This window comes from Lactuca serriola, chromosome 3, assembly GCF_051521515.1.
Source record: "Lactuca serriola cultivar US96UC23 chromosome 3, Lser_US96UC23_V15, whole genome shotgun sequence".
Taxonomy (NCBI): domain Eukaryota; kingdom Viridiplantae; phylum Streptophyta; class Magnoliopsida; order Asterales; family Asteraceae; genus Lactuca; species Lactuca serriola.
The window spans coordinates 11,393,361-11,410,458 of NC_136410.1; the positions used below are offsets into that span (position 1 = coordinate 11,393,361).

At 35.6% G+C, this 17,098-nt stretch overlaps 3 protein-coding genes across 7 annotated transcripts; all 3 read right to left on the reverse strand.

The window, feature by feature from the left end:
• Window positions 1-10,379: 10,379 nt before the first annotated feature.
• Window positions 10,380-12,457, reverse strand: LOC145091477 (putative E3 ubiquitin-protein ligase RHB1A). 5 transcript variants are annotated; one of them, XM_079029212.1, is made up of 5 exons: window positions 12,307-12,457; window positions 11,524-11,638; window positions 11,069-11,450; window positions 10,885-10,994; window positions 10,380-10,562 (listed from the first exon to the last, which is right to left on the reverse strand). In XM_079029212.1, the coding sequence occupies exons 2-5, from the start codon at window positions 11,587-11,589 to the stop codon at window positions 10,530-10,532; spliced, it is 591 nt and encodes a 196-aa protein (XP_078885338.1). In that variant the 5' UTR covers window positions 11,590-11,638; window positions 12,307-12,457; the 3' UTR covers window positions 10,380-10,529. The 5 variants fall into 5 exon arrangements, with proteins under 5 accessions (XP_078885338.1, XP_078885336.1, XP_078885335.1 ...); XM_079029210.1 differs by lacking the exon at window positions 10,380-10,562 and adding an exon at window positions 12,098-12,163 and having other exon boundaries at window positions 10,572-10,994; window positions 12,307-12,429; XM_079029209.1 differs by lacking the exon at window positions 10,380-10,562 and adding an exon at window positions 11,995-12,163 and having other exon boundaries at window positions 10,572-10,994; window positions 12,307-12,429.
• A 1,766-nt stretch (window positions 12,458-14,223) lies between these two features.
• Window positions 14,224-14,938, reverse strand: LOC145095022 (uncharacterized). The gene is made up of 2 exons (XM_079032965.1): window positions 14,756-14,938; window positions 14,224-14,652 (listed from the first exon to the last, which is right to left on the reverse strand). The coding sequence occupies exons 1-2, from the start codon at window positions 14,936-14,938 to the stop codon at window positions 14,224-14,226; spliced, it is 612 nt and encodes a 203-aa protein (XP_078889091.1).
• Window positions 14,939-15,070: 132 nt separating this feature from the next.
• Window positions 15,071-16,277, reverse strand: LOC145095023 (uncharacterized). The gene is made up of 4 exons (XM_079032967.1): window positions 15,938-16,277; window positions 15,604-15,863; window positions 15,313-15,329; window positions 15,071-15,269 (listed from the first exon to the last, which is right to left on the reverse strand). The coding sequence occupies exons 1-4, from the start codon at window positions 16,275-16,277 to the stop codon at window positions 15,071-15,073; spliced, it is 816 nt and encodes a 271-aa protein (XP_078889093.1).
• Between the last annotated feature and the right edge of the window lie 821 nt (window positions 16,278-17,098).

Genomic DNA, 17,098 nt, shown 5'->3' on the forward strand with positions numbered 1-17,098 from the left:
TTTGTTTGCGATCCTCGGCATCCCAGTCGCAAATGTGAAATGCATATCGAGATTTAAACATGCCATTGAAAAGTTCAATGAATCTCAAAGATCTAGGAGTTTTCAATACATTTAAAACCTAAATTGCTTTTTCGTTTTTCATGGTGAGAATTAGTGAATCGTCATTCACTTACCTTCAAGTTATTTACTTTTAGAGTACGGCATCCCTTTCTAAGTTGTAAATAATGTTGTTGGATCCTAGCCCTAATTTCTCATTTGGGTGTTTAATTAGGGATTCATTTCTAATCAAGCTTTGTCCCTTTTCTTTTTCAGATGTCTGCTAACAACAACAACAACAACGCTTCTGGGTCATTCTCATTGATGAACTTGTGTCAGAAAGTGACATTTGATGGTTCAAACTTCAACGAGTGGATGAGATACATTCGCATGATCACACGCTACGAGGACAAAGAATATGTCCTCGATGAAAAGCTTGAGAAGATCATCCCAGATGTTGCTACTCCTGAGGAACTGGCCGCCTTTGAGGCCCACGAGCGTGATGCCACGAAAGTTCACTGCATCATGCTGGCCACCATGAACCTCGAACTCCAAAAGTCCTATGAGGACATGTATCCATATGAAATGCATCAGGATTTGCTGGACAGGTATCACCAGAGCGCGAGGCAAGAGCGCTATGAGATCATTACTAACATGATCACCGCTAAGATGGGGAGTGGAGAATCCCTAACCTCTCATTTGCAGAAAATGCAGAGGTATGTTGATCGTCTTCTCAAACTTAATGTTAAGTTTGATGAGGATTTGGCTATTGACATAATCCTCCACTCCTTGCCCTCCTGCTACAATCAGTTTAGGATGACCTACCATATGAACAAAGAGGAGGTCTCCTTGAGCAAGCTCCAAGGACTCTTGAGGACTGCTGAGAGCAACCTCAAAGACAAATCCGTTGCACCGTCACCTGCTGTGGCCGCTCCTGTGATGGCGATAGGTCAAGGAAAGGGTAAAAAGAGGAAGGCCCCATGTAAGAGCCACCATAAGGGGAAACCCCGTGATGGTTCATCCTCAAGTGGGACCAAAGCTGGCTCCGTTAAACCCTCTTCCGATCCTAAAGAAGCAGAGTGCTTCTATTGCCACCAAAAGGGCCACTGGAAGCGAAGCTGCCCACAATATCTGCAGGACATAAGAGATGGGAAGATCAAGCCCACATTTGCAGGTATGTATTCTATTAAATCTAATAACTCATCATTTGCTACTTCGTGGGTTCTTGATACAGGATGTGGTTACCACATTTGTTCTGATTTGCAGGGCCTAAAAAGAAGTAGGGAGATGGAGCATGGGAAGATGAACCTGATTATGGGAAACAGAAGATCGTCGCCTGTGACCAAAGTCGGTGTTTATTCTTTAGTGTTAAGTAATGGGTTAGGAATAGATTTAGAGAATTGCTGTTATTCGCCAGATATGGCAAGAAACATTATTTCTTTTCATGGGTTGTTTAGACAAGGTTTCAGATATTCTTTTGATAATAGTAATGGTTCTATTAATGTTTATTTGAATGGTGTCTTTTATTTCAATGCATTACCTTGTAATGGGATTTATGAATCAGTGATGATTGTTGATAATTTTGGAAATAATGTTTTGAATATTGATTCGTCTACTAGTCTAGACAAAGCATGCTTGTGGCATTGTCGTCTTGGCCATGTCAACAAGAAACGCATAGCCCAACTCCAAAAGGATGGAGTGTTGGAGTCATTCGACCTTAGGGACGATGACACATGTGAATCTTGTTTACTTGGGAAGATGACCAAGTCACCCTTTACTGGCACTTGTGAAAGGGGTGAGGGTTTATTGGATCTCATACACACCGATGTGTGTGGGCCCTTTAGATCCACCACAAGGGATGCTTGCCGCTTCTACGTGACTTTTACAGATGATTATAGCAGATATGGATATATCTACTTGATCAAGCAAAAGTCGGAAACCTTTGAAAAGTTCAAAGAGTTTAAGAATGAAGTGGAGAATCAGCTGGGCAGGAAAATCAAGATGCTTCGGTCAGACCGAGGAGGAGAGTACCTAAGTCTTGAGTTTCACGACTATCTAAAAGAATGTGGAATCGTTTCGCAATTGACGCCTCCGAGAACGCCACAATTGAATGGTGTGGCTGAGAGACGTAATCGGACCTTGTTGGACATGGTTCGTTCTATGATGAGTCGGACTTCGCTACCAATAGCTTTCTGGGGGTATGCCTTAGAGACTGCCGCCCATATACTTAACTTAGTTCCCACTAAGAAGGTTTCCAAGACTCCTCACGAGATGTGGACAGGGAAGGCTCCCTCGTTGGCACATATCAAGGTTTGGGGTTGTGAGGCTTTCGTAAGACGAGAGACTCACGACAAACTAGAACCTCGCAGTGAGAAGTGTTATTTCATCGGCTATCCGCAGAAGTCTTTTGGCTACCTTTTCTATAGACCGAGTGACAATGTTGTCTTCGTTGCTAGAAGAGGGGTTTTCCGAGAAAGGGAATTAATAAGCCAAGAAGACAGTGGGAGGCAAATTGAACTTGAAGAAATTCAAGATCAAAGCGATGAAGGAACCTCGGACACTGGCACTCAACTTGAGGAGGAAACTCCTGTTGAACCTATTGACGAGTCCCTACCTCTTCGACGTTCCACTAGGGCTAGCGTTCCACCCCAGTTTTATGGTTTTCATATTACTACTGAAGGGGATACATTTATTAGTGATAATACACTAGTAAATTTGGATGAACCTAGCAGCTATAAGGAAGCCATGGCAGGCCCGGAGTCTGCAAAATGGAAAGAGGCTATGGACAGCGAGATTCAGTCCATGTACGACAACCAAGTTTGGAATTTGGTTGATAATGTACCGGGTCGTAAGACAGTCGGGTGCAAGTGGATCTTCAAGAAGAAGACGGACATGGATGGGAAAGTGCATACTTATAAAGCGCGATTGGTTGCGAAGGGCTTTACTCAAACTCCCGGAGTTGACTATGATGAGACCTTCTCACCAGTTGCGAAGATAAAGTCTATTAGGGTGATGCTTGCCATAGCTGCGTTTCATGATTATGAAATATGGCAGATGGACGTGAAAACCGCTTTCCTTAATGGAAAGTTGGCTGAGGATGTCTATATGAATCAGCCAGAAGGTTTTGTCGATGTGAAGCATCCGAATAGAGTATGCAAGCTTGAGAAATCTATTTATGGATTGAAACAAGCATCTCGCAGATGGAATCTTTGTTTTGATGAGAAGGTTAAAGAGTTTGGCTTTCTGCGAAGCGAAGATGAATCTTGTGTGTATGTCAAAGCCAGTGGGAGTATAGTAAGCTTCCTCGTATTGTATGTCGACGACATACTACTCATAGGAAACGATGTCCCAACCTTGCAGGAAGTCAAGTCCTGGCTTGGGAAATGCTTCGCTATGAAGGACCTCGGAGAAGCCGCTTGTATTCTGGGAATAAGAATAGTAAGAAACAGGGAAAAGAGACTGATAGGACTCAGTCAGGATACATACTTGGAAAAAGTACTAAAGCGTTTTAGTATGGAAAATTCCAAGAAAGGGGAGTTGCCAATCCAAAGCAATACCAAGCTGAGTAAGACTCAGAGCCCGAGTACAGAGACAGAGATAGCTGATATGAGCCGAGTACCTTACGCTTCCGCAGTAGGCTCTATCATGTACGCTATGACTTGTACTCGCCCTGATGTGGCCTTTGCTTTAAGCATGGTCAGCAGATATCAAGGGAATCCTGGTAGAGCACATTGGATTGCGGTTAAGAATATTCTTAAGTACCTTCGGAGGACCAAGGGATGGTTTCTAGTCCTCGGTGGGAGTAATGACTTAAGGGTACGAGGGTACAGTGATGCTAGTTTTTAGACGGATCGGGATAACTTCCGATCGCAGTCAGGCTGGGTCTTTACCCTAAATGGAGGAGCAGTGACTTGGAAAAGTTCCAAGCAAGAGACCGTAGCTGATTCAACGTGCGAATCAGAGTATATTGCGGCGAGCGAAGCGTCAAAGGAGGCTATATGGTTGAAGAACTTCATTGGAGACCTTGGAGTTGTGCCATCCATAAAAGAGTCCGTGGAAATTTTCTGTGATAATGAAGGAGCGGTTGCCTTAACCAAGGAACCAAGGGATCATGGCAGATCTCGACATATCGACAGGAAATACCACTTTATTAGACATCGGGTAGAAGAGGGACTCCTCGTTGTGAAGAGGGTATCGTCAGAAGATAACCCAGCAGATCCCCTTACAAAGGGACTGAGTAGGGTCAAGCATTTGCAGCACGCTAGGAGCGTAGGGCTGAAGGACGATATTAGTTTAGATTAGATAGGTAGGAAACTTGTAATAGATAATGTCATATTCAACAAATGATGATTAAATAAAGGTGTGTTATTTATAAGAAAGTTTCTATCTTGTGTTGATTATTTATCTATTGTGTCGATTTTGCATGTTTTGACTTCCTGAATAATAAGATTATTCGAACAGTTCACAATCGCTCATATGTTGGAAGTAGATATGAAGGAAGATTGTCATAAATTTGTTTGTAGATTGTCTGAAAAGTTTTAGACATAGCAAAGGTTTGCTGCAAAGTTTATGAGTGCTTATGAAATCTGTATTGAGCATTGAAATAGACCCACACTTGCTGGTATTACTTCATGAATGTTATCACAAGTGATCGCAAGATGATAATATCATATAATCTTTAAACCTAGAGATATGGTTATTGTTTATTAGTTGATTATACATTGATAATGCGAAAACGCATCAGTAACTTGATGTTATAAAACGTATTATTGTGTGTGGTTTAACTAGTAAATGATAAAGGCATATTAGTCAACGTTTTCTGTTCCTTTTATTCTATGAGGATAAAAGCGATATCTCGGCCACTTGATGATTTGGTTTGACTTATGTGCCGGGCCCGGTCAGGATAAAGTTGATGTGTTCAACTAAGTTCTATGTCGAACAAATCAGAAATCAAGAAATAGAATGCTAGACAATAAGTGTTGTTAGCATGATATCTAGAACAGAGGATTATACGATCCCTTATCTAAAGGACAGATTATTGGTCAGAGTTGACAGCGGCTATTGAAAGCTACGATTGCCATTGGGTACGGAAGTTATACGTGAGATATAGTTACTAGACTTATCCAAGTGGGAGACTGTTGGATTAGTGTCTAAGTCAGTAACCATATTTGGTATATACTTGACCCGAGTGTGCATGGTCCTTTTGGGTTGCCTTCACCAAAGCAACTTGACAAGGTAATCTGATATGAGAGAGGAGATATTATGATTTATTAATATATTATAAGAATAATATATTAAAGGAGAAATCATATTTATTTAATTAGTATTAGTCATAAATTAATTAGGAATTAATTTGGTGACTAAAAGAGATTAATTAAATAAAAGGGTATAAACTGTCAAATGTGTGATAGTTGAGTTTTGGGCTAGGAAACCTAATGGACTAAGGGGGAACGAAATTATGATGAAGGATCATCATATTTTCGTCCAAGGCCTCATTCCATAAGGTTCCTTGGGCTGCTTGGTGGCTAAGCTGTCCATTAGGGTTTTGACTAAAACCCTAGCACCCTATAGTATAAATACATGCCCTATGCTTCAATTTAAGGCCACTTGATTCCAAGGAAACCCTAGGGCCGAAATTTGCATCATTCCTTCTCTCTCTTTGTTGCCTTCTTGCTTCAAGGTGTTTGTGAGCCATTAGAGGCACTACAATTGTGGTGCTTGCTTTCAAGAGTTCAAGAGAGTTCAAGAGATCAAGGAAACTAGTTGTTATTGCTATATAACAACAAAGGTATGTTTACTACACTTCTATGTAATTTTCGAAAATTATAGAAGCATGCCAGGGTTTATTTTGTGTTCATAAAGTTGTATGTCTCATAGTGAAAACATAGATCCAACTAGGGTTGCATGCACACATAGGATTGTTTGTATAAAACCTAACAGGTTAGTCAACCTTAGTTGGGAAAGTGTTAATTAGAGATGTATTGTGTTATAGGAGGACTATAGCTCGAGAGATCGAGCACTAGTGATTTCAGGGATTTGCGAGTTATCGAGATACGCGAGGTGAGTCTTCTCACTATACTTTACCTTGAGTAGGTAATCAGAGTTATGTGACCGAGTATTTGTATGCTATATGTATGTAATGTGTTGTACTGCATTATTTCTATGTGATTTATGTTGTGCATGTTTATAGAGTTGGAACCGGAAGGTTCACAGAGTTAGAACCAGAGGGTTCACAGAGTAGGGTCCATGGACCCACAGAGTTATAGCCTCGAGTGGCTAATATGTGCTATGTGTGGTATTTTGGGGAACTCACTAAGGTTTGTGCTTACAGTGTTTGGTGTCATTTGTTTCAGGTACTAGTGATGATTGCGGGAAGGCGCCGGCCTGATCAGTACACACACGGGATTTTTATGTTATGAGATCTTGGGATTTTTATATGTTATGGATTTGAGTTTCAAACACTGATGTTTTATGAATACTAAATGAATTATGCTTTTATAAAATGCGAAAAATTGTTTTGAAATTTACGGTGTTACAATTGACCCATTAACATGCTCGACAGACCTTGGATACTCTTTGCGTGCTATTTGGGTCTGTAAATACCTTACGTGTGAAATGGGCCTTAGTTGTCCTTTTACATATATTTTGGGCTCATGTTATAAAATATCATTCCTTTCGGACCTGGAAATGACTTACATGTTTAGTGAGCCTCAGTTGTTCACTTACATGGTTCATTGGGTCTGGAATGTGTTTTATATGTTTCTCTTCGCGTAAATTCGATTAAGGATCTAGTGAGACGTGTCGGTTGACACCTATTGAGTGTACGATCGTAGCCTATAGTTATAACCAGAGTCTTTTGGAAGGAGAGCGGGGGTTTGTGTATAGATTTATACGGGGATGACACCTCACACCTGAGTTGTTCGTTACAGTTAGACTACACTAGTCTAGGGTGACGAAAACCTTATTTTATTTTCCGTCGGTGTCTATAAACGCCAAGACAGGCGAAATTGTCATTATCTAGTATGGTTATAACGACTCACTTAGAGGAATTAACATTATAAAATTTACGGGACACCATTCTTTTTTCTCTTTGGATTACTCTTGAACATACTTGCGCTGGTACTCAATCTCGGGGGTTGATATACCAGAATTCTCTTTTACAGGCAACATAGGGTTGCCTAGGGGCATTCTCTTTACATTCTCTTCATTCGCTTTTGGAATTCTATTAAACAGTAACACACATGCATTAATACACGATCGGACACAAACATACTAAACTATTTTAAGAAAATATAGGATTTTCTTGTGATTACAAGTTATACAAATCATTTTCTCAAACATGCTTATCAACTCACCAATATCTTTATGTTGACCTTTGCAAATTAACTTGTATTCTCAGAAAACCGTTGAAGCAGGTTGGGTTGAACAATCTAAAGGATGTTTTGTTATATTTTGTTTCATCATACTTTAATTATTTTGGCATGTAATATTTAAACACAATACTCGATCTAAACAATGTATGTTGTTATATTACATATGTGATGATAATGATGTTATGTTTCAATTATATATCATATGATGATATTACAAGGATGAAGTCACGCACAAGCCCCCGGACGTTTCCGCCGTCCGGTTCGGGGGTGTGACACATCAACAAAAGAATCTTGATCTGGTATCATTTGTTGACGATTACAAAAAAAACTAGCAATTTGATTGGTTGAAGGTTTTACGTGTTGAGATGCAATTAGAAACAGGTTTTAATATATAGATATGTCACATAATGTACATTTAGATATTACATTTACTAGCATATGAGCCATTTCATGAAATGCCTAAATGAAATCCTCTTTTGATAAAGTGTTTGACTTTATTGTTAATACACCAAGAAAGGGGATTGAACAAATTTCCTTACATGTAGGTTGTAGATATGGATTGATTGTAAACTTTTCAAGTCACAGAGAAATCTTTCTATGATGCTCATTCTCTTAAATGAAATCAGAGACAACAAAAAATCAAGATAAATCAAAAGAGATGAATACTAAATGAGCACTAAAAGATGAAGAGAATAAATGAGCCTAAAATGGAATCGTGAATACTAAAGATCATATGAGGCATCTTTGATAGATTTCTTATGAGTTTTTTGTATTTGCTATTCACTTTAATAATGTATTGTATGGATTTCTTAATTTTTTTTTGATAGATTTGTTGTATATATTATTATTCTAAAGGGTAAAAATGGTTATTTTTATTATATTATTTTAATTTGGATTTATGTTAATTTGGATTTTGTATGGGTTTATATTTTTTTATAATTATTAAGCAACATAAGGGTAAAACTGTCATTTTTATAATTCATCACAACAATTCAGAGGTTCCAACCATACAACATATTTAAAATTCAGATCTTAAAAATTCAGGCCTCTTAAAAATTCAGATCCTGCCAAACAGTCTCTAAAGCATGACAACACATCATTTTGAAATAACTACATAAATAACTTTCATAGTAGATTGCTTATGAATAAAGAAATTGACACGTGTCACTTGATCATTGGTTCCAGCATATGTTGCCCTAATTGTTCATTTTCCATTGAACCTACTTTTCTCTCTCTCTCTCTCTCTCTCTCTCTCTCTATATATATATATATATATATATATATATATATATATATATATATATATATATTTATTTATTTATTTAAACGGTAAATCTAATCTATTTATATAAACTCCTCTTCAATTTCACATATATCTTATAGAAAACTTGAACTCTCAACCTCAAGAAAAAATGACAAGTTGATATCGCTAAACTACATACTCTTTGATTTGATTGTTCTAGATTTTCTTAAATGAATTTTCGTTTGGTTAGTCAAAATCGTGACCGAACAAGTTCCTATAATCAAATAAAAAGAATATTATATTAAGCGACTTTTATGTCAAATGTTATGGCTTTCATCCATAAAATTATTATTTTTCATTTGGACCAGGAACCTTGATATTTATTTATATTAACATCATGATCCGGTCAAGAGTTAATGTTGTTGATGAAGAAGTTAAATGGATATGAAATTACCTTTTACCGTTATTATATCTTGTCAATTAATTTTTGTTTGTAAGTCGGTTTCTCCATCTATTTCTTTTTCTTCATTTCCTTATAGTAGTTTTCTCCCCACCTACTTTTTCTTCGTCTATCATTTTCTCGAGTTTCTTAAGACAAGATTCCTTCTTCCTCTTGGGCTCTTGGCATCCGTCTCCAATGTGTTTAGAGTTTAGACCTCAGGTTTCTCTATAAATTATTAGAGTTAAGAAGAGGTTTAATGGAAGTGAAATATAATAATGGCGAAATGGGTTTTCCTTGCTCTCAGCAACGTCACAAACCCACAGATGTTATCAAACCAACCCTTAGAGAATTTCTGCATAACAAATGGCTATTTTTCTGGGAATGAAGAGGAGGTTTAATCAAGAACCTATCGAAGTAATTAACAGCCAAACTTCATTGCTCCTATATTTCTTCCATTTAGAACTATTTGGTATGCTTCCAAACGCAACATCATGAGGATTTTTGGCAGCATGTTCGAGAATGATAAATTTTGAATTCAAATTATTGTCAAATTTTGAATTCATGGTATTTTTGTCAGATGGTTATGAAATAGATTCATATTCAAGAATGATAAACTTAATAATACCAAAATTTATTGTTAAATTTTGAATTCAATAATACCACAATCTTGACAAAGATCATGGTATTATTGTCATTGTTCTTTGCATCATTGTCGGGATGGATATGAAATAGATTCATAGGACACAACACAACTCTTTTGTCTTCATCACTTTTGATCCTTGAAACGTCCACTTTATTCAATTTACCAAATTCTTCAGCTTTTTTTTTTTTTTTATCAATATTATTGATTCTTAAACACCCCATTTCATTTTTAGCAATATCAAGATGACAAGATTCATTTCATTGAAGTCTAATGCGCTTTCAATGCACCTATCATCAATAGACTCTATAAATATAACAATACATTACGCGGTTTACATTTTTTGTGCACTCGGTTTTGTAATTTTGTCAAACCAATTATGCTAGGCAGTTTGCATTTTTAACTCTAAACTGCACCACATCATAGCCTAGCATTTACTAAGATAGCGTCAAAATAAATTCATAATTAATGACTTTTTCAATCTTAAGCATTAGTAGTATGAATAATTATAGATTAAAGAGTAAATTACAGAAATGGTCCCTGTAATTGTTGCACTGGTGGATCAACTTTTTTTTTTTTTTTTCTAATCATATATATGGTCCTTATATGTCATTTATTACGGAAAATATCCATATGGGTATTGCCTTTCAAGTTCGTATATTCTATTTTTATTTCCAGTGGAATTAACAAAAGATACTATGCATCCAAATAACAAAAATAAAAAAAATAAAAAAGAATTAAAAATATGAGACCTAACTATGTTTGAAACTAATACTACAAATGAATACTCCACCGCTAGTCATTGATCGGAAAGTTGAGTTCCATTATCTGGACGATAGATGACACAAAGTTAATCAGAATAAAAACAATATAAATAATAATAATTGTACTTTGTTTGTAGGCTTCACATGTTCACTTTGAAAGGTTTTTATCACAAAAAGGAACAATACAAACAAAAACTTTTTTTTTGCCCAAAGTTTTCATGATAAATAAATGGTATTGATTTGGACCCTGGAATTTCTTGTATTTGCCAAAGGGTATTTTCGATATTTATCATATATCAACAACAATTTTTCTTAAAACTATTTCTCCGAATTAAAACGTTCTTGAATACCATATGAAAATTGTTGAAATTGAAATTTGGAGTAACCTGATCGCACACAGGGCACGTATTACTTCTTTCCATCCATTCAAGAATGCACGACAAGTGAAAATGATGCTCGCATTTCGTGACTATTTTTGGATTTTCTTCGTCATATTCTGCATAGAAGAAAAAGAAATTAAAACGCTTCCATAATTTCGAACCAATAGATTTGATTAATATAAGCATTTACCTTCAAGACATGTAGGACACTCCTCAGGGGCTACAAAAGGTGCATTTGACTTCTTGACTTCGCCATCGTCTTCTTCAGTAGCAACAAGTTTGATATCAATTTGGTCTTTGCAATCAGATTCCATGGTTTCCTTAGCCAGATTTTCACCATGATTACTGATTTTTATATCTTCAATAGGGTCAGAACAATTTGTTTGCACAGGAGGAGTTTGAGTTTGAGGATCCCCAACAATTGCTTCATATGGTAAAGGTGCTGGTGGGTGTCTGTAAGTGTCTGGTATGGAAGTATCAAGATTTGTATCAACTAAAAGCCCTGTAGGAACAACAGAAGCTACACCACTGTGTGCTGATAATGGCTGCCGATCCTCTGATACTACTGGATACTGTACAAGAAATGGAAAAATTGGAAATAGAAAAACAGAGGGATCAAGGTACAAGAGAAAAGACTTCACTAACATGATATAATCGGGGTGAATTGTTCCATTCTACACGGTTTGAAGAACAACAACAGCAGCCTCCCATATTTATTCACTTGTGTGTATGATCCAAGTACTTCTCATGGCTTTCTGTTCTGTAGCAAAGGAAACTGTGTATCAGTAGAATTTCATGAAGGGTTGCATAACAATGATCAAATAAACAGATCCTTATATCCATGGAAATAAGTATTTATTATATGTCGATTATGTAACAGAGTTGCAAAGTAACAACTAAGAGCGTTTGAAGTTCAATAAGAAATCACTAGTTATCCCTTAGCAAACTAAGGAAAGTAAAAACCATGAAGGTAAACACACAGAGAGATCATACAGATCATGATTAATCTAACAGCTTTCGTAAATCCAATTTCCTGATCATCCTACAGCATCTGATCACTCTAACAGTAGGAAAAATTCAAATTAATTAATCATTCACGCTTAATTCGATATACACCTGCTACTTTTACTCATCTTCGTAGATCACGATCAATATATAATCGATACAGATGAACTAAAATACACACCGACTCAATGCAAAATCGTAAACACATAAAAACCTTTCTGAATTGTTGTCCATGTGGACATAACCAATAACCAAAACCAGACCCTAAAATAACTTCACCCTGCAATCAAACAAAGCAACCAGTAGCTCAAAATCAAACCCGATTCTGACAGAATTACACTATGAAAACATTAGGTAATTAAGTTTTCCCAGACACCAAAAACATACACAGACACAGTAAGACGCTTTTATGACAGTGCGTACCTAAACTTGAGGGATTGAATCGGGTGGAGTCGTGTGGTTTCGGCTCAGCGGGAGAGACGAAATGGAAATGGTGTGGGATTCCGTGTAATGAAGGAATTTGAAAAACAATAGAAAATAAGTGGGAAAATGAATATTTTAATGGGATAGTTTAAAAGAGAATAGATACCTGGATACTTGTCAAATGTGGTTGTGACGCGTGTGGAATTCTTTTCATAAAGAAAAATCAAAAGCCAGGTTGGGTTACTGACTTTTAACAACCTCGCCTCAATATCCACGCGCTTCTCTAGGACCACTTCTAACTTGGGTTAATTGATTGGTGTGTAGGGCTAATCATATAACAAAAAATGTAAAGGAATATTAATATTAATTAAAAAAATAATTATATATATATATATATATATATATATATATATATATATATATATAAATACATTGAGCATTTATATTGTGAATGTAGTCTTGTAAGATGCTACTATTATAGATCGATCTTTTATTTTGTGAACGTCACATGTATATGCATCATGTGATTTTGCAAAAAGTCGTTACAATTCTGTGTATTTATTCTACTTTCGTGAAATAGTAATTATGTTAAAATTTCAACTACAACCAATTTTGTAGTTTAAAAGAAAATACTATCACCATTGACCCAAAATATTACAAATCAAAGTGTAGCTACGTTATTTCACGATTTTTTTATATGTTTTGTAAATCATTAGGGAAACATATCTACAACGTATTACAACAAAAATTAGTCAGATTATTGGATATTAATCATATGGTGTCATTTAGTTGCATAATTCGATTATAGTAGTTTCACAAGAGTATGTAAACAAGAATATATACTTTGACGTTTCGAACAACAATTCGCTAATTGGTGTCTGACTATCAAAGTATCAAGTAACTAATAAACTGATATTTTGGGACCATTCTACTTCCCTTCGGGAAGCGCAAATCCATTTGATAAATGTATCAAATTTTTGAAAATTCAAGTTAAAATTAAGTTCTCCAAATTAATCACATAAATAAACATTTAAAGATCATATACTATGATATTCAAATATTCCTTCATAGAAATGAAATAAAACAAAATAAAGAAATATGGGGAAATCAAATTTGATGGTCTAAATTGGGATTTTTTTTTTCTTTTTTGCGACGATTGGCATTGTGTTGTTGTTAGCATCCGTTTGGGAAATCTTCTCCTCCACATCTTTGTGGGGTTTCCACTATACGTCGTGAGCAAACAGTGAGATTCTAATAGAGTTGTATATAATACTAATTAGGCAAATTCAATGTGTGTTAAGGTTACATAACCTATATTTTGCTTATGCTCACACAAACATCAGATCATGTTTCCATGGGTACAATTAACAACTTCAATTTCCCCAACTGATTGTGAATGGGTAGTGTTGTTGAAGTTTGATTATATTTCAAAACATCCACATAGAGTTAGCCAAATATGAGATAGAAACTTATTATACTTGTATACCAGTCATACATGATTGATTTAAGAACACTGTGTAGACATGAACTTATTATATTTGTATACCAGTCAGAGGTGATTGATTTAGGGACACTATGTTGACAGGGAAATTTCCTGAAAGAAAATTTTAGTACCATTAACACGATCAGAAGATTTCTTGCACGGTACAAAGTGTGACATCTTTGAGAATTGAGCTACTCCTCATTGATTCCTTGGAAGATTAAAAATAAAGTTCATGGGTACGTCTTCCCAAGTTCTTGTAGGTACTGATGAAGACATAGGGGCGGACGCAGGAATTAGTAGTAGGGATTGCACAATTTTTTTTTTCCCGTCACACATAATATAAAACATTAAAAAAATTCCGATCAAACATAATATAAAACATATAATACAATTTTTTTCTGGTTAAACATAATATAACAACAATATATTAGAATTTAAATTTGTCGTTGTTGTGCAGACATCTTTTGAAACCGCTCAATTACTTTTTCATTCTCAACTTTCGCAAGTGCTTCGGTCTCGACATTATAAAGCAATGCGTCGTTCAAAAATTTATCGTCAATTTTGTTACGCAAGTCGGTCTTCAAGAGCTTCATCTTTGAAAAACATCTTTCTACACTTGCGGTCGCTACGGGTAATATCAAAGCCAACTTTAATAGCTTATAAACCAAAGGATAAGACCGATGCTTCCCCGTACTAACCATCAAACGAGAAAGGTCAGAAATTCCTTTCAAACTAGTGAAGCGCTCATCTTTGTTGCAAGAGTGATAAAATATCTCAAGTTGTCCTTCAAGGTCTATCATATCTGAATCATCAAAGTTATACTTGTATAACTTACCCAACTTCAATAACTTTGATTTGTCAAACTGTGCAAATGAATCACAATGGCTCAAAGCACCCCATGTATTCTAGTAATTGGGTTCTTGTTTCACTAAATCGATCCCGATATTTTGTAAGTTGCATATCTACCACCGTGTTGAAGATTTCAACCTCAAAATGAAACATATTAGTCTTTGTAGTCCTACGGTTTCTCGCACCAATATACAACTCTTCCATATCCAAAGTATCAATTTCGTGTGTTTGAAAAAAAGAGGATACTTTTGGCAAAATGCTAGCAAACCCTATGTTTCTAAAAGATTGCAATGCCTCCATTGTCTTTCTAACCATCGAAGCCGCTTCTAAAATGTCTAGATCTTTTCTTTAAAGTTGCTTTGACAATGTACCCGTGAGGTGTAAAATGGCATACATCATATGTAAGTAAAACACGAACTCATATGATTTACATTATGCTAAGATTCCAGATGCTTGTTGAAGGTTTGCCAATGACCCTCCCTCCTCTTTCACAAAATCTAAAACTACAATAACATCTGCAAACAACTTCATCAAACTTGTGAGTGTGTTGAAATGTGAACCCCATCTTGTTTCTCCTGCTCGAACAAGTGTAGTCTCTTGATTTAACCCTCTTCCGGTTTCAAGTTCACCACTACATTAACCACCAACGAAATTTTCTCAAAAAAGTCACTAACACCATCATGCTTCTTTGCTACAACCACAACTACTAATTGAAGTTGGTGTGCAAAACAATGTACATAAAAAGCCGTATCAGTCTCTTGTAATATCAAAGCTTTCAAACCATTGAATTCTCCTCGCATATTCCTAGCCCCATTATAACCTTGTCCTCTTATCTATTAAAATTTAAAACTATATATATATATATATATATATATATATATATATATATATATATATATAGATATATATATATATATATATATATTAATTAAATTGAAATAACAAAAAAGTAAAGAATAAATTACCTGACTAAAACTCAAGTTATTACTTGTAAATACTTCATTTATGGCGTTTTTGAGTGTCAAAGAAGATGTATCTTTCACGTGCACTAGACCTATGAATCTTTCTTTCACAAAGCCAAGACTATCGACATAACGCAAAACAATAGCCATTTGTTCCTTTTTTGAAACATCACTAGATTCATCAACTAGTAAAGCAAAAACATTTTGACCAATCTCTTCACGAATACTCAAAAGTACTTCTTGTGCAAAACATTGCACAAGTTCTTTTTGAATTTTAGGGGAAATTAGTTGATTGTTTTTAGAGCGTTTTCTAAAGTATTGTTGAAAATATCTTCACTAGTCTCTCGAATGGCTTTTAACACTTCAATGTATAGCCCTCTATTTTCTGAGTTAACCGACTCGTCATGACCACGAAATGGTAAACCGGTTTTCAATAAAAGTCTAACAACAATAATAGAAACACATAATCGAGCTTTATATTTATGATCCTCTGCTTCGGTTTGCCTCCTTAAGACTACATTGATAGCTTGTTTTTCCCTCATTAAAAACTCACATTGTTCTTTTGCTTTGTTGTGAAAACTATCAACACCACCCATATGAGTCCGAAATGCATCTTTTTTATTCCAAGTATCAAAACCTTGAGAAACAAATGCATCTCTCCCTCCTTTTTGTCCCATGAGGTCCCCACACAAATAACAATATAAACAATATGCATTATTCTTTTTCACACTATATTCCAACCAATCAAAGTCATCAAACCATGAAGGAACGAATCTTCTAAATCTATCACCTATTTTTTTAGGAAACTTATGTGCCCTTGAATCAAATATGCTCTTCTTACATCATTTCTTATATTTGGTTTGTAACTTGTAATCAATGGCCTATCCGTCGGGTCCCTTGGAAGATCTTTCAAGTCAACATTATCATTAGGTTGGTTAGAGCATTGTGTTTGTGGAGTTGCATTAGAAACCAAAGGGATTGATTGATCGGTGATTGGTGTTTGTGGAGTTGCATTAGGATTAGAAACGGAAGTGATTGATTGATTGGTGATTGATATTTAGGAACATTTTGTGTATTCGTGTGTGTTTTTTTTTTCTTTGTACCGATCAACAATTACAATTATGATTGGGCTATCTTTTTTAAAAGCAATTAGCCCAATTGCTAATTTTTCCAATTATGTTTTATTTTGGGTTTTAGGGCTTTAGACAATTGGACTATTAGACAATAATTGAATAAAACATTTGGCTCGTTATTATTATTTTTTTTTTCATTTGGTAATTCCCGAAAGAGTGACAATATTTTTTTTATTTAGTTGCACAATTTTTTTAGTAGTTGCACGATTTTTTTTACGTAGTGGCACAATAGGTAAAAATTAAAAAAAAAAAAATCTACTTTGTGCGCGGAAGCTAGGTGTTGCCGGTGCCACACCTGGCACCTAGCTAGGACCGCCCTTGTGAAGACATGTAAAATACTACATTTTTTAGAAAAACATACTATT